The following is a 21,657-nucleotide window of genomic DNA, read 5'->3' as shown; positions in this document are numbered from 1 at the left end:
AATACTCCTGTAGAGGTTTTCTTTAGCCTAATAAATAGTTAAATATCAAAAATCTAAGGCAACTCGGGAAATGGATACCAGTTGCGGTTATGCAACATTGCTAATCTACTTAATGCTCTTGAACTGTACACTTAAAAATAGTCACAATGGGGGTGGTCTGGCTGGCTCAGTTAGGAAAGCAAGTAACTCTTGATCTTGGAGTAGTGAGTTCCAGCCCCATTCTCGGTTTAGAGAGTATATAAACAAACAAATAAGCTTAAAAAGAAAATCACTGTCAAAATGTCCTTAAAAATAGTAACAAAGGTAAATTTCACATAATTAATATTTTACTATAATTTAGAAAACAGAAGAATGAAACTCGACCATTCTCTTACACCGTATACAAAGATAAACTCTAAATGGATGAAAGATTTCAACATGAGGCAAGAATCCATCAAAATCCTAGAGGAGAACATAGGCAGTAACCTCTTCAATATCCGCCACAGCAACTTCTTTCAAGACTCATCTCCAAAGACAAAGGAAACAAAAGCAAAAATGAACTTTTGGGACTTCAGCAATATATAAAGCTTCTGCACAGCAAAGGAAACAGTTAACAAAACTAAGAGGTAACCCACAGAATGGGAGAAGATATTTGCAAATGACACTATGGATAAAGGGCTGGTATCCAAGATCTATAAAGAACTTCTCAAACTCAACACCCATGTAGTTGAAAAAATGTTCAACTACATTAGCCATCAGAGAAATTAAAATCAAAACCACATTGAGATACCACCTTACACCAGTAAGAATGGCAAAAATTAACAAGGCATAAATAGCAAATGTTGGAAAGAATATGAAGAAAGGGGAACCCTCTTACACTGGTAGTAAGAATGCCAGTTGATGCAGCCACTTAGGAAAATAATATGGAGATTCCTCAGAAAGTGAAAAATAGAGCTACTCTGTGACCCAGTAACTGTGCTACTGGGTATTTACCCCAAAGATATAGTGAAAAGAAGGGCCACATGCACCCCAATGTTCATAACAGGAATGTCCACAATAGCCGAACTGTGGAAGAGGTGAGATGCCCTTCAAGAGATGAATGGATAAAGAAAATGTGCTCTGTACATACAATGGAATATTACTCAGCCATCAGAAAGGATGAATACCCACCATTTTCACCAACGTGGTTGAAACTGGAGGGGATTATATTGAGTGAAATAAGTCAAGCAGAGAAAGACAGTTATCATATGGTTTCATTTGTATGTGGAACATAAGGAATAGCATTAGGAGAAGGACATTAGGAGAAGGAAGGGAAAAATGAAGAGGAGGGAATCAGAAGATGACATGAACCATGAGAGACTATGGACCCAGGGAAACAAACTAAAGGTTTCAGAGGGAATGGAGGTTGGGGGGATGGGTTAGCCCAATGATGGGTATTAAGGAGGGCATGGATTACATGGAGCACTGGGTGTTATATGCAAATAATGAATCATGGAACACTACATCAAAAACTAATGATGTACTGTATGGTGACTAACGTAACATAATACAATGCAATACAATACAATATAATATAATACTACAGAAAACCCAATAGCATACCACATGACTTTACTTACATGGAGAAACTAAAAAATAAATCAACAAAACAAAACAAAACTCACACTTATAGATGGAGAGAAAAAAAAAAGTTGGTGGTTGCCTGAAGGGAGGGGAAGGGTGGATGAAATGGGTGCAGGGGATCAAGAATTATAAACTTTCAGCAATAAAATAAATCATGGGGATTTAATAAATCATAGAGTCACTGACATTGTATTAACTTCATAAGTTGACAGATGGGAGTTAGATTTATTGTGGTGACCATTTCATAATGTCTACATATGTCGAATCGCTATGCTGTATAACAGAAACTAATATGATATTGTATGTGAATTATACTTCAATAAAAAAAAATCCTGTAGCAAACATCATAGTTAACATGGAATTATTAGAAGAAATTCCTTTAAATTAGGAACAAGATACGGTTGTCTACTCTCACTGCTTCTAGTCAACAATCCAGGTTACTTTTATGCAACAAAGTAAGTACGGAGGATATAAAGGAAAATTTTCACAAATGGTGTTACTGTGTGTGAAAAAAGTCTGAGAGAGGAGGAGAGTCAAGATGGCGGAGGAGTAGCAGACTGAGAGGACATCAGGTTACAGGAGTTCAGCTAGATAGTTACCAAACCATTCTGAACACCTACAAACCCAACAGGAGATTGAAGAGAAGAAAAGCAGCAATTCTAGGAACAGAAAATCGACTACTTTCTGAAAGGTAGGACATGAAAAAGAAGAGAATCTGAAGCAACAGGTAGATAGACTGTGGGGCGGGAGGGGCCAGCTCCCGGCCAGTGGCAGAGCAACGGAGCACAAAATCCGAACATTAGAAGTCTTCTCCACTGAGGGACATCACCCCAGAGGCTAAGTAGGGGTGGAGCCCTTGAGGGGACAGTGTGGTCTCAGGTCCCACAGGGGCACGGAAGGATCAGAAGTGGCTGAGTGTAGCTGAGTTTTCAGGTATCAGAACAGGGAAGCCAGCTACAGAGATGGTGCTGAGGAGGGGCTCTCAGCTTGGGATTACCTTAAACTGTGATCTGCAGCACAGTCGGGCCACTGCTCTTTGAGCAGGGACTGCAAAAGTGGCAGATCTGAGGAGATCCCCTCCTTCCTCCTCTGGGAAGAGCAGTGTGGGAGCACAGTGCTGGAATCTGCTGGGTTTGGAGACTCCAAACAGGGCCGTGCAACAGCGACAGAAACGCTCGGTCACAGGCCGGGTGAGCTTAGAGCATGGCCGGAGACCAGGGACATGGGGGGGATTCACTGCTTTTCTCTGAGGGTGCACTGAGAAGTGGGGGCCCAAAGCTTTCTGCTCCTCCAGCCAGAGATTGGGAGGCCGCTATTTTCATTCCCATCCTCCAGAGCTCTATGGAAAGCGTTCAGGGAACAAAATCTCCCAGAGCGAACCTGAACAGATTACTTAGCCTGGCCCCTGGCAAGGGCAGGGCAATTCTGCTTTGGGCAAAGACAGTTGAGAATCATTGCAATAGGCCCCTCCCCCAGAAGATCAGCAAGAACATCCAGCCAAGACCAAGCTCACTGATCAAGGAGAACAGCAGAATTTCAGAGGAGGGAAAAGCAAAGCATGGAATACATGGCTTTCTCCCCATGATTCCTTAGTGTTGCAAAGTTAATTAATTTTTTTTAATTTTATTTTTTTCTTATTCTAATTTTTTTAACCTTTCCTCTTTCCTCTTTTAACATTTTTTAACTAGTGTATATTAACAATACCTTTCTAAAAAAATATCTTTTTAAATCTTCATTATTATAGTCATATTTTATCATTCATTGTATCTAACTTTATTTTGTGTATACATATAGGGTTTTTTCTTCTAAAAAATTTTGGGATACAAAAGTAGATTGAAAGATACCCTATCTAGCCCAGGGCTTTGTTCTACCTCTAGCTAAGCAAATTCTCTCCATTTTCTTTTTCTTTCTTTTTCCAACCAACATATCTTATCAATTCCTTTTTTAGAATTTTTTTTTAATTTTCATCTTTACATTCATATTCCATCCCTTTATCATGTTTATCCTTATTTTATATATATATATAAGTTTTTCTTTCTTTAAAATTTTGGGAGGTAGTTTCTTCTAAGAGACCAAAATCAAGTGGTGGTTCTATTCTATTCACCAGTCTAATATATATATATACACACATTAATTTTTTTAAATTTCTTTTTAACCCTTTTTCTGCCCCTGATTTGGAGTCTCTTCTGAATTGATTAGTGTATGTTTTTCTGGGGTCTTTGCCACACTTTTAGTATTTTATTCTCTCATTCATCTGGATAAAATGACAAGGTGGAAAAACTCACCACAAAAAAAAAAAAAAAACAAGAGGTGGTACTAAAGGCTAGGGACCTAGTCAATATGCAGATTGGTAATGTGTCAGATCTAGAGTTCAGAATGATGATTCTCAAGGTGCTAGCTGGGCTTGCAAAAGGCATGGAAGATATTAGAGAAACACTGTCTGGAGAAATAAAAGCCCTTTCTGGAGAAATAAAAGAATTAAAATCTAACCAAGCTGAAATCAAAAAAACTATTAATGAGGTAAAATGAAAAACGGAGGCTCTTATTGCTAGGATAAATGAGGCAGGAGAGAGGATTAATGATATAGGAGACCAAATGATGGAGAATGAAGAAGCTGAGCAAAAGAGAGACAAACAACTACTGGACCACAAGGGGAGAATTCGAGAGATGAGTGATACCATAAGATGAAACAATATTAGAATAATTGGGATTTCAGAAGAAGAAGAAAGAGAGAGGGAGGCAGAAGGTATATTGGAGCTAATTATTATACAGAATTTCCCTAAGATGGCAAGGGGAACAAGCATCAAAATTCAGGAGGCACAGAGAACTCCCCTCAAAATCAATAAAAATAGGTCTACACCCCATCATCTAATAGTAAAACTTACAAGTCTTAGTGATAAAGAGAAAATCCGGAAAGAGGCTCGGGACAAGAAGTCTGTAATATACTATGGTAGAAATATGAGATTGGCAGCAAACTTATCCACAGAGACCTGGCAGGCCAGAAAGAACTGGCATGATATATTCAGAGCACTAAATGAGAAAAACATGCAGCCAAGAATACTATATCCAGCTAGGCTATCACTGAAAATAGAAGGAGAGATAAAAAGCTTCCAGGACAAACAAAAAGTAAAAGAAATTGTAAACACCAAATCATCCCTACAGGAAATATTGAAAAATTAATATTGAGAAATATTAAGCAAAGAGATGGCCTAAAAGTAGTAGAGCAGAAAGGAACAGAGACAATATACACTAACAGTCACCTTACAGGCAATGCAATGGCACTAAATTCATATCTTTCAATAGTTACCCTGAATGTAAATGGGCTAAATGGCCCAAACAAAAGACATAGGGCATTAGAATGGATTAAAAAAATAAAACCCATCAATATGCTGTCTACAAGAAACTCATTTTAGACCCAAAGACACCTCCATATTTAAAGTGAGGGGATGGAAAACAATTGGGATGCTAATTTTGATGTTAATGGACATCAAAAGAAAGCTGGGGTGGCAATCCTGATATCAGATAAATTAGATTTTAAGCCACAGGCCATAAGAGATAAGAAAGGACACTATATCATACTTAAAAGTTCTATCCAACAGGAAGATCTAACAATTTTAAATATCTATGCCCCTAACATGGGAACAGCCAACTATATAAACCAATTAATAACAAAATCAAAGAAACACATCAACAATAATACAATAGTAGTCAAGGACTTTAACACCCCCCTTACTAAAATGGACAGATCATCCAAGCAAAGATCAACAAGGAAATAAAGGCTTTAAATGACACACTGGACCAGATGGACATCACAGATATATTTGGAACATTCCATCCCAAAGCAACAGAACACACATTCTTCTCTAGGCACATGGAACATTCTTCAGAATAGATCACCTCCTGGTCACAAAGCAGGTCTCAACCAGTACCAAAAAATTAGGATCATTCCCTGCATATTTTCAGACCATAATGCTCTGAAACTAGAACTCAATCACAAGAGGAAAGTTGGAAAGAATCTAAATACGTGGAGGCTAAAGAGCATCCTACTAAAGAATGAATGGGTCAGCCAGGAAATTAAAGAATTGAAAAAATTCATGGAAACAAATGATAATGAAAACACAACTGTCCAAAATCTATGGGACATAGCAAAGGCAGTCCTGAGAGGAAAGTATATAGTGATACAAGCCTTTCTCAAGAAACAAGAAAGGTCTTAAATACACAACCTAACCCTACACCAAAAGGAGCTGGAGACAGAACAGCAAATAAAGCCTAAACCCAGTAGAAGAGAAATCACAAAGATCAGAGTAGAAATCAATGAAATAGAAACCAAAAGAATAGTAGAACAAATCAATGAAACTAGGAGCTGTTTCTTTGAAAGAATTTATAAGATTGATAAACCCCAGCCAGGTCCTTTCTAGAGAAAGGACCCAAATAAATAAAATCATGAATGAAAGAGGAGAGATCACAACCAACACCAAAGAAATACAAACAATTATAAGAACATATTATGAGCAAATATACACCAGGAAATTTGACTATCTGGAAGAAATGGATGCATTCCTAGAGCCATATAAACTACCAAAACTGAACCAGGAAGAAATAGGAAACCTGAACAGACCCATAACCAGTAAGGAGATTGAAGCAGTCATCAAAAATCTCCCAACAAACAAGAGCCCAGGGCCAGACAGCTTCCCAGGGGAATTCTACCAAACACTTAAAGAAGAATTAATACCTTTTCTCCTGAAACTGTTTCAAAAAATAGAAATGGAAGGAAAACTTCCAAACTCATTTTATGAGGCCAGCATTACCTTGATGCCAAAACCAGACAAAGACCCCATTAAAAAAGAGAATTAAAGACCAATATTCTTGATGAACACAGATGAGAAAATTCTCACCAAAATACTAGCCAACAAGATCCAGCAGTACATTAAAAGATTATTCACCACAGCCAAGTGGGATTTATTCCAGGGCTGCAAGGTTGGTTCAACATCTGCAAATCAATCAATGTGATACAATACATTAATAAAAGAACGGACAAGAACCATATGATACTCTCAATAGATGCTAAAAAAACATTTCACAAAGTACAGCATCCTTTCTTGATTGAAACTCTTTAAAGTGTAGGAATAGAGGGTACATACCTCAATATCATCAAAGCCATCTATGAAAAACCCACAGTGAATATCGTTCTCAATGGAGAAAAAGTGAGAGCTTTTCTGCTAAGGTCAGGAACACGGCAGGGATGTCCATTATCACCACTGCTATTCAACATAGTACTAGAAGTCCTAGCATCAGCAATCAGACAACAAAAAAAAATTAAAGGCATCTGAATTGGCAAAGAAGTCAAACTATCACTCTTTGCAGATGATATGATACTTTATGTGGAAAACCCCAAGGACTCCACTCCAAAATTGTAAGAACTCACACAGGAATTCAGGTAAGTGTCAGGATATAAAATCAATGCACAAAAATCAGTTGCATTTCTATACACCAACATTAACATAGAAGAAAGAGAAATTAAGGAATTGATCCCATTTACAATTGCACCCAAAACCATAAGACATCTAGGAATAAACCTAATCAAAGAGCCAAAGAATCTATACTCAGAAAACTATAAAGTACTCATGAAAGAAATTGAGGAAGACACAAAGAAATGGAAAAACGTTCCATGCTCATGAATTGGAAGAACAAATATTGTGAAAATGTCTATGCTACCTAAAGCAATCTACATGTTTAATGCAATCCCTATCAAAATACCATCAATTTTTTCCCCAAGAAATGAACAAATAACCCTAAAATTTATATGGAACCAGAAAAGGCCTCAAACAGCCAGAGGAATGTTGAAAAAGAAAGCCAAAGTTGGTGGCATCACAATTCCAGACTTCGAGCTTTTTTACAAAGCTGTCATCATCAAGACAGTATGGTACTGGCACAAAAACAGACACCCAGATCAATGGAACAGAATAGAGAGCCCAGAAATAGACCCTCAACTCTATGGTCAACTAATCTTTGACAAAGCAGGAAGGAATGTCCAATGGAAAAAAAGACAGTCTCTTCAACAAACAGTGTTGGGAAAATTGGACAGCCACATGCAGAAGAATGAAACTGGACCATTTCCTTATACCACACACGAAAATAGACTCAAAATGAATGAAAGACTGCAATGTGAGAAAGGAATCCATCAAAATCCTTGAGGAGAACACAGACAACGACCTCTTCGACCTCAGCCGCAGCAATTTCTTCCTAAAACATCATCAAAAGCAAGGGAAACAAGGGCAAAAATGAACTATTGGGACTTCATCAAGATCAAAAGTTTTTGCACAGCAGAGGAATGAGTCAGCAAAACCAAAAGACAACTAACAAAATGGGAGAGGATATTTGCAAATGACATATCAGATAAAGGGCTAGTATCTAAGGAACTTAACAAACTCAACACCCAAAGAACAAATAATCCAATCAAGGAATAGGCAGAGGACATGAATAGACATTTCTGCAAAGAAGACATCCAGATGGCCAACAGACACATAAAAAAGTGTTCCACATCACTCGGGATCAGGGAAATATAAATCAAAACTACAATGAGATACCACCTCACACCAGTCAGAATGGCTCAAATTAACAAGTCAGGAAACAACAGATGCTGACAAGGATGTGGAGAAAGGCAAACCCTCCTACACTGTTGGTGGGAATGCAGGTTGGTGTAGCCACTCTGGAAAAGAGCATGGAGGTTCCTCAGAAAGTTGAAAATAGAGCTACCTTATGACCTAACAAGCACACTACTGAGTATTTACCTTAAAGATACAAATGTAGTGATCTGAAGAGGCACATGCACCAATGTCTATAGCAGCAATGTCCACAACAGCCAAACTATGGAAAGAACCTAGATGTCCATCAACCGATGAATGGCCAAAGAAGATGTGGTATATACATACAATGGAATACTATGCAGCCATCAAAAGAAATGAAATCTTGCTATTTGCAATGATGTGGATGGAACTAGAGGGTATTATGCTGAGTGAAGTAAGTGAACCAGAAAGATAATTATCATATGATCTCCCTGATATGAGGAATCTGAGAGGCAGGGTAGAAGGTTTGGGGGGTAGGGAAGGAAAAAATGAAACAAGATGGGATTGGGAGGGAGACAAACCATAAGAGACTCTTAATCTCACAAAACAAAGTGAGGGTTGCCAGGGGGAGGAGGATATGGAGAGGGTGGCTGGGTTATGGATATTGGGGAGAATATGTGATATGGTGAGTGCTGTGAACTGTGTAAGACTGACAATTCACAGACCTGTACCCCTGGGGCAAATAATACATTATATATTAATTTAAAAAAATTCGAGAGAAGTGATACACAAACTATTAAATCTAAAAGAGTATTTAGCAACTGGATATAAGATATTCAATATACAGAGTTGTTCTCATATTCTAACAATTATCAATTAGAAAATGCAGTTTTAAATGTATGCCATTTCTGATAGCAGGAAAAACTATATGTTTTCAAGGTATAAATCTAACATAAAATTATAAAATTCTATGAAAAGACATGTAAATAAAGAGACATACTAAGTTTATAAATGTAAAGTTCCAGTATTATACAAGATAGCAATTATCTTCAAATTAATCTATAACTTACAGCAATTTTAATCAAAACTGTGCCATAATTCTTGGAAATTAACAAGCTGATTATAGAATTAATATCAAAGAGGAGAGAAAAAAAATAGCCATGACAACTTAGAAGAATATGGAAAAGATATTTGTTCTCCTAAATATAAAATCACATTATAAAGCTCTAATAATTAAAGAGCTATGGTATTGACATCAGTACTGACAAACCATAAAACCTGGAAACAGACCTGCATACAGATGGGAACTCACCCTATATGACACAGGTGCCACAATAAATCAACTGGAACAACAAAAAAAAGATCATTGAATAGGCAGTGCTGGTTGACAGGGAACTATTGAAAAAGATGAAATTAGATGCTACCTTATGGCACACACAAATAAATTCAAGGGAGATTCAAGTCCTGAAGGTGAAAGTCAACACTGGAAGTATTTGGAATAAAACGATTTGAGAATACTACTACGACAAGAGGGCACAAACTAATTTCTTAAAGCACAAATGCACAAATCATAGAACAGAAGAAAAAATTAGACTACATTAAAATAAAGGCAAAGGAAAATTTATGCATCTAAAGACATTACAGAAGATGAGGAGTCAGACGAAGGACTAGGAAGACATATATGTAAAGCATACAACTGGAAAGAAATTGCACCCCAAAACTAGAACACCAAACCAGTAGGAGTGGATTCATCACCCAACAGGCAACTTCCAACAGAAATGAAGGGTAAAGAAACCCAAATGATCAATAAAACCATTTTTTAAAAAAGCCCAATGTCATTAGGAATCAGGGAAATGCCTAGTAAGCGACCAAGACTCATTCCCCAGATGTCAGACTCCAGTGACTCCTAAAGATTTGATGCCTCCAAGAAAGATACAGAAGAATTTTTCCCAACAGATGGTTGAAATGGCCAACCACCAACTGGGAAAGCACGAATTAGGACTTTTTCCAACCAGCAATAAACTCAGCTAAAAACCTTGTCTATTCTAGGATGCATTCTCAAGCATTTTGAACCTTTCCCAAGTTCTAAATGATCTAACAAATCCAAGTGATGTTTCTTCCAAGCCAGTAGAAACACCTCCTCACACAAGAGGGCCACCATGTTTCCATCTCTCACTGTGATAGTGAGCACGCGGACACATTGGGAGTTCTACACTGAGCAGAAAGGAGGCGGGAGGCTTACTTGGAGCAGTCTTCACAAGCAATGTTCCCTGAAGTCTCCTTGATGGTGCGTTCAGAGACAAATGCTGGATATTCAGTATCACAAGGCTCCAGGGTCTGTTTCAATTTCTGCGCTGTAGGGATAGAAAAAAAAAAAAAGTAAAAAAGATAAAGAACAAAGGCACAGGCTTTCTTGTGACTGGCAGCCCACAGAAACTCAGAACACAGTTCTCCTCCCGCCGTGCTCTGATTTTTCTAGGCATAGCATAATGCATTATTTTCTAATTAGTCAAGTGATTTCATCTGCCAAGCAACTCTATAAGCTATAATTCCTCAAGCCGTTGTGTTGGCTTCATCCACTATCATTTATGCATCACAAGAATACTTTCTGGGACAACATCAGTCAACGGGTCTCCGACTTCAGACTTACTTGAATTCAGCAATAACACATATGTGTATTGGAATAAATGTATAAAATAGAAGTTACACCATATTATTTAGGGTGAGACAAAGGTCATGATACAATTGCATGGTTTTATGACAGAAACAAAATTGAAGTACGGAATAGTAAAATACGTAATGTCTTTGAACCACAGCCATATAACTGATCTTACTCTTATGAAGTTCCTTGTCCACGAATGCAGCTAGATAACCCCGGTACATGGTTGGGTACCTAGTAGGCACTTGGTAATGTTTCGGCGGTTGATAAAATAATGTAAACGAGTTATGTCCAGTGGGCAAGTTCCAGAAACTCTTTAAGTTTCCATTTTTTTCAATGTCTAAATTGGGGCTAATCCAGTCCCTCTAACAGAGGGTGATTTGAGAAGTAAATGAAACATTATATGTGGAGTACTTAGTAGAGTACTTGGACCATAATGAGTGCTGCGTGAATGTCAGTTTATAATAATAATAAATGGTAACGACAGTAACCAATAACAATAAGAACATTAGCATTCTAATGATGCCATTGTAATACTGAAATGATGATGATGGTAGATACTGTAACATAGTGGTTAAGGGTGAAGACTAAAAGAGAAGTTTGGAGTATAAATCCCCTGCTCCATTGCTTCTGGCTAATCCTCAGTATTCTTATCCGCAAAATGGAAATGGCAAGAGTATGGGTCCTTGTCACAGGACTGGTCACTCATTAATATCTTACCAGTAGGGGGCGCCTGGGTGGCTTAGTCGGTTAAGAATCCGACTCTTCATTTCCGCTCAGGTCATGAACTCAGTTCAGTGTTCTGAGACGGAGCCCTGCGTTGGGTTCCACACTGGATGGGAGCCCGTTCACCATTCTCTCTCACCCTCCCCTTCTGCCCCTCCCACTCCTCTAAAAAAAAAGAGACCTTACCAGTAGAATGTTCATAGGTTTCCAACACCCAAACTTTGTACAAAGTTTTTGGCTGATATTTTATATGGAAATATAAACACCTATTTATAAATATAGAATATATAATTTACATTTTCAACTCCAAAACTTGGTAGGATTTTAACAAAATACTGTTTTGACAAAATCTCAAGTTCTATTCCCAATGCAGTTGGTTGGATGTCAGAAGCTCAGCGACATTTCATTTCATTCATTCATCAGAAGCCCGACAAAACATGTCACGTTTTGTGAAATGGCCATGGGGAGGCTGCCGGCACTAAGTGGGCCAGCACAGGATTGCTAAGTGCAAAAGGATCCCCTGGCAACCACCAGATATTTGTTGGCTGATTAGAAGCCATGTTCCAAGCATGTATATTCTAACATGACTTTTTTTTTTAAATAGAATTTTCCCTAAGCGTTAATTATTTTGAGGAAATTGATTGGGGGTTTGGGGTTAAAGCATAATGCATTGTCATTTTTCTCCTCTCAAAGGAGAAGAAGGAAGTGGATTCAATCAGCTTTTTTTTTTTAAATGTATGACCTGTGCTTTTTCAGAAACTGGTCACTGATACGAAAGGCACGATGCCCACACCAAGGCACGGAGTTGTTCTGAGTAATGAACCGACCAAGGCAGGCACAGCTCTTCACCAAGGGCCGCATGTGCTCACTTCCACATACATGCAGGTGCAGACATGCAAAACAGCCTTCACCAGACGCTAGGTCTGGAGCATGTCACCACCCATGTGCCAGGAGCTGGACTAATCACTTAGCAGCGAAGGGCACAAACTAAGGGGCATGAATCTTGGCACCGCTGTGGGACAGCCGGTGAGTTCAATCTCGTGACGCCTCCGTGTTTTCCTCGGTAAAATGGGAATAAGACGGAATAACCTCACGTGGTTGTGTGAGAATCAGACGAATTCATGCCTGGCAAGAGGCGGGTGCGCTGTGAGGGGCTCTTTCACCCAACACGCTTCCTGCCACATGACTGCGTGTTATTACGCCGAATCGTCAGAAACGGCGGGCCTTTCTGAAGCATCACTTTATGGTTAGAAAAGACCAGTGACTACCTCCCAGAGTCCTCAGAGTCCTGGCTTCACTGCAGGAACAGCATGGGCGAGCGTCATGCTCCCAACAGCCGGGGTCCCCCAACCTGCCTGCCCGCCCCCCGCCTCCCCCATGCCCTGAGGTGCTGGTTTTAGGAAGCCCAGGGCTAAACAGCCCCAGCACAGAGCGGGGGCACCTGGTGGAAACATGGTTCCCTTCCACTTTCTTCTCCACTGCCTCTGATTTTGTCAGGAGGACAGCTTTGTCGGATGCTAGGGAGTTTTTCTCACCTTTCTTTCTTTTTCATTATTCTTTCCTTGGCTCTCCCCCACCCCCCCCCCGCCTTTTTTTTTTTTTTTTTTATTTGGGGAGGCCACCCATAAAGCTCAGAGCATCTGGCTACAATTTGGTCACACTTTTTATTTTCAAGGCTCTTGTGTTCGCAATTGACTCCTTTGAGTAGCAAGTGAGAGCGACTTTCCACTGGGGAAACTTCCTTTTAATATTTAAATTATTTGAATTTCAAAAAAAGTGAGTCCCTTAAAATGAAATAAAGATCAAGTGAAAAAACAAAACCAAACCCAAACAATGCGGATTATAAGTGGATACGGCTCTCGTATGCAGATGGCACATATAAGCTCATGTTGGTAACGGCCTCGTTTATTAAGAAATCGCTACGTGCCAGATGCTGTTCTGCTTTACATGTATTAATTTATTTAACAGTAAAACATGACAAAATGAAAAAGAAGAATAAACTATAAGGTGGGAATCTTTTTTTTTTTTTTTTTGCAGGTTAGTGAATGGAGGAGACAACTGAATGAATTGCCCAAATTCATCCAGTGAGTATGTGGCAGAGCCAAAATTTGAACTTGGGCCTTCTGGCTCCAGCACACATATATTTAACTGCTCTGTGAAGTTCGGCCAATGAAAGGAAGGAAGGAAGGTCTTTGGGCCGGGCTGAGATAGGCAGTGTGCACGATTTAAACGGGCCCGATAATTGCACCATCTCTCATTGTAATTGTCTGGGCCCAGTTACTATGGAACGAGTCCAGCGCTCTCAATGGTGAGGCTCATTTGGCTCGGATCCTTCCTGGAGATGAAATTTGTGTTCCCTTCGCAAGGTACCCATACTGATGGGGCGATAAACCCTCGTCGACTCTGTCCGCAACACGACGATAGACTGGCTGCCAGTCGTCTGCTGGGCTTTTGGGCCACATGCGAATTATCGTATAAAACCATGGTCACAGTTAATCGAAATAACATGGTTTACGATGAAGACCTTTCTTTGTCTGGAGCGCTATGGACACCGCATATATTTGCGGGTTGGTCGTTACTGCTCATCTCTGCCATTCTGAACTGCTCTGGCTGCCAGGGATCTCCTGAGTGCTGTTTTAGCCACTGGGCATTTACATCACATTATCTTACAAAGGTCATGAAGTTCAGCTGGGCTGATTCCTTGTTGTAGGGAAAATGGGGTTCAGAAAGCAGACATGGCCTGCCAGAAGTCCCCCAGAGAGAGACTCACCATGACCATCATCTACTTAAACACCAAAACCACCTTCCCAGCCCGTACCCGCGAAGCCCTCACCCCACGCCAAACACACCGCTAGGCCCTTTGCCTGGAAGGAGTCCTCCCAGTCCTCACCGCCAGGCAGTGAGGAAGGCCGGCCGCTCTCCTGTCTTCACAGATGGACAAACTACAGCCCAGAGAAATTAAGTGACACTGCCCGCCCCAAGTCACATTGCCGTGAGCTCGGGAGCCCAGACCCGCTTGTGCACGGTCACATCGTGGGGCCGCTGTTCTGCACCGTTCCACCGCTGTACCTCCCATCCCCATGAGGCCGGCGGCCCCAGGCCGAAGCCGTGACCTACCACTCACTCACAATGAAGCACCCAATGGAGCAGCCACACAATTGAATTTCTTTAATTTTCCCTTAGCAACAAATGTCCCTGATGAGAATAACTGACTGGGGTTCACAGTAATTATGGGCAGACAACCGGGAATGAATAGAGTTGCCGTTTGAAAAGCTTTCCTCTTCTTTTGTCTCTGTGAACGCACCCCCATTCATACTCCGTGCCAGCAAGCTCCGTTCTTTGTGCAACTTTGCCAAAATGATACCTTTGTGATAATCAAGCAGAAATGGGCTTCCACAGTCCCCTTCATTAAGGAAATGAAGCAGATAAACAGTGTAATTATGGATTCCATTTTTAGCTAAACAAAGATGTATGTCTCAGCCCAGGGTCTTTATCTAGCGAGGGAATGGTAAAATTAGAATGAAGAAACCTTGCAAGTCAATAGCGCTGTGAAACTTTTCTCTCCTTATGCTCTGGGTCTGAGAATTTACATTTTTCTTTAACAAAGATCCCCAGCTGATAGCAGCCCCAGCCCCGCCAGCCCAAGGACAGCTCCCCCAAGGACAGCTCCCCCATTCCATTCTTTTCTCCATCTGTGAAATGGAAAAAGGCAGCTCTGGCCAGCAGAGGCCTACAGGGCGGAATGAAACAATCCGCATACAGCAGCCAGAACCACACAGGGTCCAAGAAGGCAGGCTGTCTTGCTCATTGCCATCTAGCTGAACTCTTGGCTCACATCTGAGCCCCTCATCTAGTAGCTGTCTGACTCATGCAGCTCAGAAAGGGTTAGTGACAAATTCCAGCAGTCCCTACCTCTCAGGGATGATGAAGGGATCTGAAGATGGTCAAGGGCCCGCACTCCGGAAATGGGAAAGCACTCACTGTATGTTAGCACATGGTGTGGTGACGACACAATCGTCTGACAAGGTCTGTCTCCAGTCTGGGAGCAGGTCTCACATTGTGGCAAAAGGGCAACACGACTTGCAATTATCTATTAAGGAACTTTTAAAAAAGCTTCTAAAACATAACACAGAGAGCTTAAGGATTACACGATTGCTCTTAGCTGAAACTCTGCCTGCTGTTGGTCCTGGTACAGGGGGGTTGGGGGGTTGGGATGTGAAACTTCAGAATAGGGACCTTCATACATTTCTGTAAGCATCATGAATACAAAGACCATATCCTTCTTCTTCTTCTTCTTCTTCTTCTTCTTCTTTAAGGTTATTTATTTGTTTCAGAGTGAGAGGAAAAGCACAAGAAGTGGGGGAGGGTCAGAGGGAGAAGCAGGCTCCCCATAGAGCAGGAAGTGCCCTGTGGGACTCAATCCCGGGACTCCGGGGTCATGACCTGAGCTGAAAGCACACACTTAACAGACTGAGCCACCCAGGTGCCCCCATATCCTTCTTCTTTATTCTGCATCCCCTACCCCATCCTCTTTGGTCTTATACCAGGGTTTCCCAAGAGTGGCACTACTGACATTTTGAGTAGGATCATTCTTTGTGATGTGGGGCTCTGTGTCCTAGGATGTTGAGCTGCACCCCTGGCTTCCACCCACTGGTTGTCAGTAGCACCACCCCCCCCCCCGCCCCCCCCCCCCCAAGTTGTGACGACCAAAAATGTCTCCAAACATGGCAATGACTCCTGGGAGAAAAAAAATCCGCCCCGCCTCCTCCAATCCCCCTGTTGAAAACCACGGATCTGAGCAAAGATCACAGGGACTGCAAAGTCACATCAACAAAAACTTTTAAACTGACTGTCATGGGCAGATGCCTGCGGCAACAGGTTATGGGGAAGGGAAGCAGGGCTGGGGGAGATTGGGGGGGAATGGAGATGCGGGCTGGCATGAGAAGATGGGCCATCCTCACGCTTACCACAGAAGCTCCACAGCCAAAGGAGGGCAGGCATTCGGTTGGGAAGAGGAATGCCAAAATGATCAGCCTGCTGCCCTCCGCACTGAATACACTCCTTCCACAGAGCCAGGATCTCAGCCACAAAAGCCACCGAGGCCCAAAGGTAAGCACCGCCCACCGCGTGGGGTGCGCTGCCTCCGGGCCTCGTCTGCGCATGTGCTGTGTGTGCACCGCCTAACCCATCTCTCACACAGGTTGGGTTCGTGGTAACTTCTGTGGACTAACTGGGAAACCAGAGCCCAGGGAGATCAAGAGACTTGCCCAGGAGGGCGCAGCTAGCAAGCAGCAGAAGAAGGCTGCCTGGAGAGCGCAAAGCTAGTTTGGAAGTGAGGGGACTTGTCCCCAGACACTTCGGGCTGCGGTGAGAGCAGCCCTATGGCCAGCTTGTAGTCCATTCTCTTGTCCTCTATTGATCTTCCTTCTTCCGTCCCTCCCTTTTCATCTCATCTAAACATTTTCATCCCTAATAGTAAAACTGTGCAGAAGCCTGTGGAATAAGAAAAGCAAACAGAAGAAGGAAGCAAGCACTCATTTGGTAGAACCCTTCTCAGCTCTCACTTTCAAATCATGTGCAGTTTTCAAACAAAGTAGGTTTGTGTTATAGGTAGAATTTTCTTGGGGGACATAATAGTCTTCCCTTCCTAATTCATACTTTGTTCTCTGCTTATTGACTCCCCGCTGGCCATACCGATTGCTGACCCTAATTAAATCCATAACCCCTACTCCCCCATCACTGGATGCTTTTCTGGGGGTATATACAGTTCTGTATATTGTTTATCTTGCTCTATTACTTAATTTCATGAACATTTTTGATCCCGTTGAAAAGATCTATTTTCAGAAACAGAATCTTGTTAAAAGGTTTTCTCTGCCTCTCTGTGGATTGGTTGTCATTTATTTTGAATTGTCTCTATTATTCAGCATTTAAAGAGTTACCAGTATTTGCAGTCATCTGTTCCTTAGTGACAATCATCCTGTCCTAGACCCCTTGGCTCTGACCCCAGTTTATTTCCCTAGGCTAGATTTTCTCGAAGTGGGGTTGTGGACCTTCAAAGCAGGTCCTAAACCAACAGGAAGGGGCAAGCATGGAGCTCACACACTGAGGGTCACCAGGACTGTGTGTGTGTGTGTGTGTGTGTGTGTGTGTGTGTGTGTGAATGAGAGAGAACAGGACACAGAGATGCTGTTCTGCTGGGTTCTCAGCTTTTCAGGGTTGGGCCAACCCCAAACACTCTTGGATTCGGTTCACTGTAATCAGAGTCCATCCGGTGCAGCTGTGTGCCTGGGAACACCTCTCTGTAGGTGTCCCTCCGTGTCATCCTCTAACAAGAAATGAGGGAGTTCCTGAATTTAGGCAACAGAGGCCTATTTGTAAGTTATAAAGCCTTGATGACAGTGGCAATACTGGTCATACCCGACGTAAGAACAGTTAGGGTATTCAGTAAGCAAACACTGTGCACCTGCTATGTGCTGAGCAACATTAGGTACTAAAGGATAACAGTGGCTATAAAGCATAGCTCCGGCCATCAAGAAACTCTCGTGTGAAGCCAACAAAGTGAGACAATAGTGGCGCAGAAGAGCTAGAGACATAAATAGGTGAGCTGATTGGAATAGGAGTAAGAAGGACATGCTTGCTAACTCTTCCTGGGAGAATCGAGGGAATCCTCCCGGACCAGGATCTTAAGGGATGGGAGAGGAAATGTCAGATTGAAATATATCCAGCACCTGGGGAAGGCTGAGGCAATTTTCATCTACCTCTTTGAAAAAGATAATTTAAAAATAATCGTAAGCCGTGTGGTCTACTGCCGGTTCCCGTCATCCCAGGTACGCAAATGAACATGCATGCACACACGCAGAAAAGAAAGAGCAGAGCGTTCTCTGAGAAACAGCGTGGGACGGAGCAGGTGGGGCAGACGGCCGTGAGACGGCCCTCATTAAAGAGCCCCGGTTTTGTAGGGCATGGGGACTTGACTCGTCGGTCAACGCTGTCAGTGCTGGTGTCCTAAGTTAATTACAGCTGTCATTTGTTGAGGGCTAATTATGTTCCAGTCACCATGCTCAGCATAGAGTATGATTTATCGTTAAACACACACATGACAGGAGGTAAATATTATGTGCTGTGCCTCCCATTTTGCTTACTATGGGGAAACTGAGTCTTGAAGAGATAAGCTAACTTGCCAAAGGCAAACCTGGGAACCAGCACTGATCCACCTCTGCAACTCATACCTCTAAGAGTTTCTACTAATTACTGCTCAAATCACTGAAGGCTTTTGAGCAGGGAGAGTAATAGGATTGGATTTCTATTTTACGAGGATAATCATGCAAAATGATCAAACAAACAAAAAATCAGAGTGGTTATCCATTCACTCCTCCTGAAAGAGGCGACGTATCTCCCTTCTATTTTAAGCACTGCCCAAGAGCTTTTTGAAGAATTCACCTGTGCAATGTCATGACCTCAAAGTCTTAGTTAAGGAAACAGGTCAAAGCGTACGTTCCACGCGGGCAGAATGAAAGTTGGAATTTTTGTGAGACTGGACGGTGCTGCCGAATTGGCGCAGAGGATGCCTTTCACTGACAGAGCAGAAAAATCATCACTTTGTCCTGCGTAGTTTTATGTGAGCTCAGCCTGGATGAACAGGAGCCAGGGAACTCGAGCTTTATCACTCTGAGCTGAGAAAGAGGAATTGGTGGCTGCTTACCTTTGGCCGTCATATCTGAGTGCCACCAACTACAGAGGTTAAATTCCACCAGGAACCTAAACAGGGGATGAAAAAGCCCAGGGTTATTTGGTCATCTGCCCTCCTGTACGGAACAGCGACATTCTGTTCTTCTCAGCATTGCTCACTGCTTTTGGAACAATAACACCCTGATCAGAAGGTACCCAGTAGGGTTGGTTCTGGGACCACTGAATTTTCGCTGGGCTTTATCTTATTTGTGAAAGGTTATTTGATCATCAATGCCAGCCAAACCCTGAAACTAGGTTTCTTCTAGACTCAAGGACTCTGTTGAGAAATACCCTGTTTGTCAGCAGAAATGGTTTTCCAGCTATAGTCTGAGTCTATTTCCAAAGTCAATTTCCAAAGTGTTTCTTCTGCCTGTATGCTAAGATACAAATAGCATATTCTTTACCTGGACTATGATCTGCAGTAATAAAGGATGCTTCCCAGATTTATACTGCAATGCAACAGCCCTGTGGCGGGTGGGGGGGGGGTGGTGGAACAAATTTCTCTTGATGAACTTTTGCCACAATGCAATTTCAAAAAAAAAAAAATCAGGATTTCTCCATTGCTGGTAAAAAATGCAAAAGTAATATAAATCATCCTCCAAATGAATAGTGATAGATCAAAATCCCATCATTTCTCTTTTAGGCTACTACCTCAAGCAGCTCACTGTCAATCAAAATCTCACCATTGTCTGTTACTGTATTTTCTGCCTCTTATGTATATAAGAGAAATGAATTTCAATTTATAATGTTGTGAAATTAATATAGATTACATGAAAGCAATAAAGAAGACAATGGCTCTTCATCAAATGGGAAGAGATCTGCCTCCAGCCCTCAGAATTGGAGCCGCAGTGGGCAAAATCAGAACCTGAGAATTTGGCGTAGGTTAAACAATTTGGTTTTCATGCTCATCTATGGAATTCCTCTCTTTCACAGAATACAGTGTTTCTGTCGTGTGTCCAGTATCTTTTCTGGGAGTCAAGCCTTTTATCTTTGTCCCATTTCAATCTGACCTAAGTCACACACATGCATCCAGCACCCTTCAAATAGGACCATAGCTTGACAAGGTAAACAGTTAATTCACACCTGAGAAAAGTCCCCAGTCCCTGACCCATGAAATACACAAGCTCCCGTCTCCTGCACAAGGCCTCCCCTCCCCCCACCCCTTGCACATGCCAACACATCCGAAGGAACACACTGGGCAGCACTGGCAATTTGTTCTTCTGACCACAGCCCACCCAGGCTGCATTAAAAACAGCCAGACATCTATGTTAAATTTAACACTAACCACAATAAATAAATTTGGTTTGTATATTGCATGCTCTTATTCTGCTAAGCAATGACATAAGGGCATACGCAGTGACCATGAATAACTGAAAGATAATTTTCTGGTCTCAGCTTTCAATATTTTGAGATGTTCAGTGAGGTTATCTCAGAGCAGTCTGAATCTAATGGTTGTTCAAAACATGAAACACAGTCTTCCGATTCACTGTATAATACAAAAGAAAAGCAATACTATTTAAAAATGTGGCCAATTGTACTTACAAGACAAGTTCTGTCATTATCCATTTTACTGCAGCGAGGAAGGCATTATAAGGCTGAAGAGAAGAATTCAGTTCATTGAAAACAATGCATCACACATGAAATTTGTAGTTTAACTTAAGGCTTTACATAAAGACAATGTTATTCTTCAAGAGAGATTGATATCACGTTAAAAAACATTGAAGCTCTAGCTAAAAGAAGACATGGTTGGATACTGTATCCTAAAACTAACACTTTAAAACTTTGAACTCCCCTGTAGTGAGATGTGATTTACAAGTAAAATAAACATGATCTAATACAGGGGTTATCTCTGGGAGGAAAAAGGAAGTTCAGCAAACGATGTTTAAACCTTTACCCTCCAGGGGCTAATATTTTGCAGCCTAATGCTGAGGGGCTAAAATCATATAACTAATTTCAAATGGTAATTCACAGATCTGCCTCTCAGAAAGGTGATTCCCTGTTCTCCATCACTGCATGTCATTCACTGAAATAAGCACAAGTTGCACAAGTTGATTTTAATGTTGCCCATGAGTTATGTAGGATTTAAGCTGCCTTTTCTCCCGCAGACATATTTAGGTTTGGGGGGGATGGGTTGGGGAAAGAAAGACAACCATAAAAACATGTGATTTTATCCTTGCAGAAAATCCCCTTCAACTCTATAAAAGAAGGCATTGACAGCCTAATCTTTATTTTAGAATATTTTAATTTAAAAAAGCAGCTGGATTGTTTATTCTATGATCCTTTCTATGTGGATAATTCAATTTCCTGAATTCTGGGAAAATAGCAGGTCTCCCCCTCCTTTGGTTCTTTGAATCTACATATGCCAGATACTCTAGT

At 41.4% G+C, this 21,657-nt stretch overlaps 1 protein-coding gene across 1 annotated transcript in view; it reads right to left on the bottom strand.

Moving 5' to 3' along the window:
* The window catches only part of CACNA2D3 (calcium voltage-gated channel auxiliary subunit alpha2delta 3), an 858,873-nt gene that overhangs the window by 50,220 nt on the left and 786,996 nt on the right, over positions 1-21,657 (bottom strand). The window contains exons 33-35 of the mRNA XM_059389977.1: positions 20,824-20,876; positions 19,256-19,311; positions 10,411-10,522 (exon numbers count right to left, since the gene is read on the bottom strand). Of these exons, the coding sequence (XP_059245960.1) occupies positions 10,411-10,522; positions 19,256-19,311; positions 20,824-20,876 (221 nt within the window). The remainder of the gene's footprint in view (positions 1-10,410; positions 10,523-19,255; positions 19,312-20,823; positions 20,877-21,657) is intronic.

Source organism: Mustela nigripes, chromosome 2 (genome assembly GCF_022355385.1).
Source record: "Mustela nigripes isolate SB6536 chromosome 2, MUSNIG.SB6536, whole genome shotgun sequence".
In the NCBI taxonomy this organism is placed as follows: domain Eukaryota; kingdom Metazoa; phylum Chordata; class Mammalia; order Carnivora; family Mustelidae; genus Mustela; species Mustela nigripes.
Note: the sequence above shows the minus strand (reverse complement) of the source record. Positions and strands in the feature narration are given on the sequence as shown.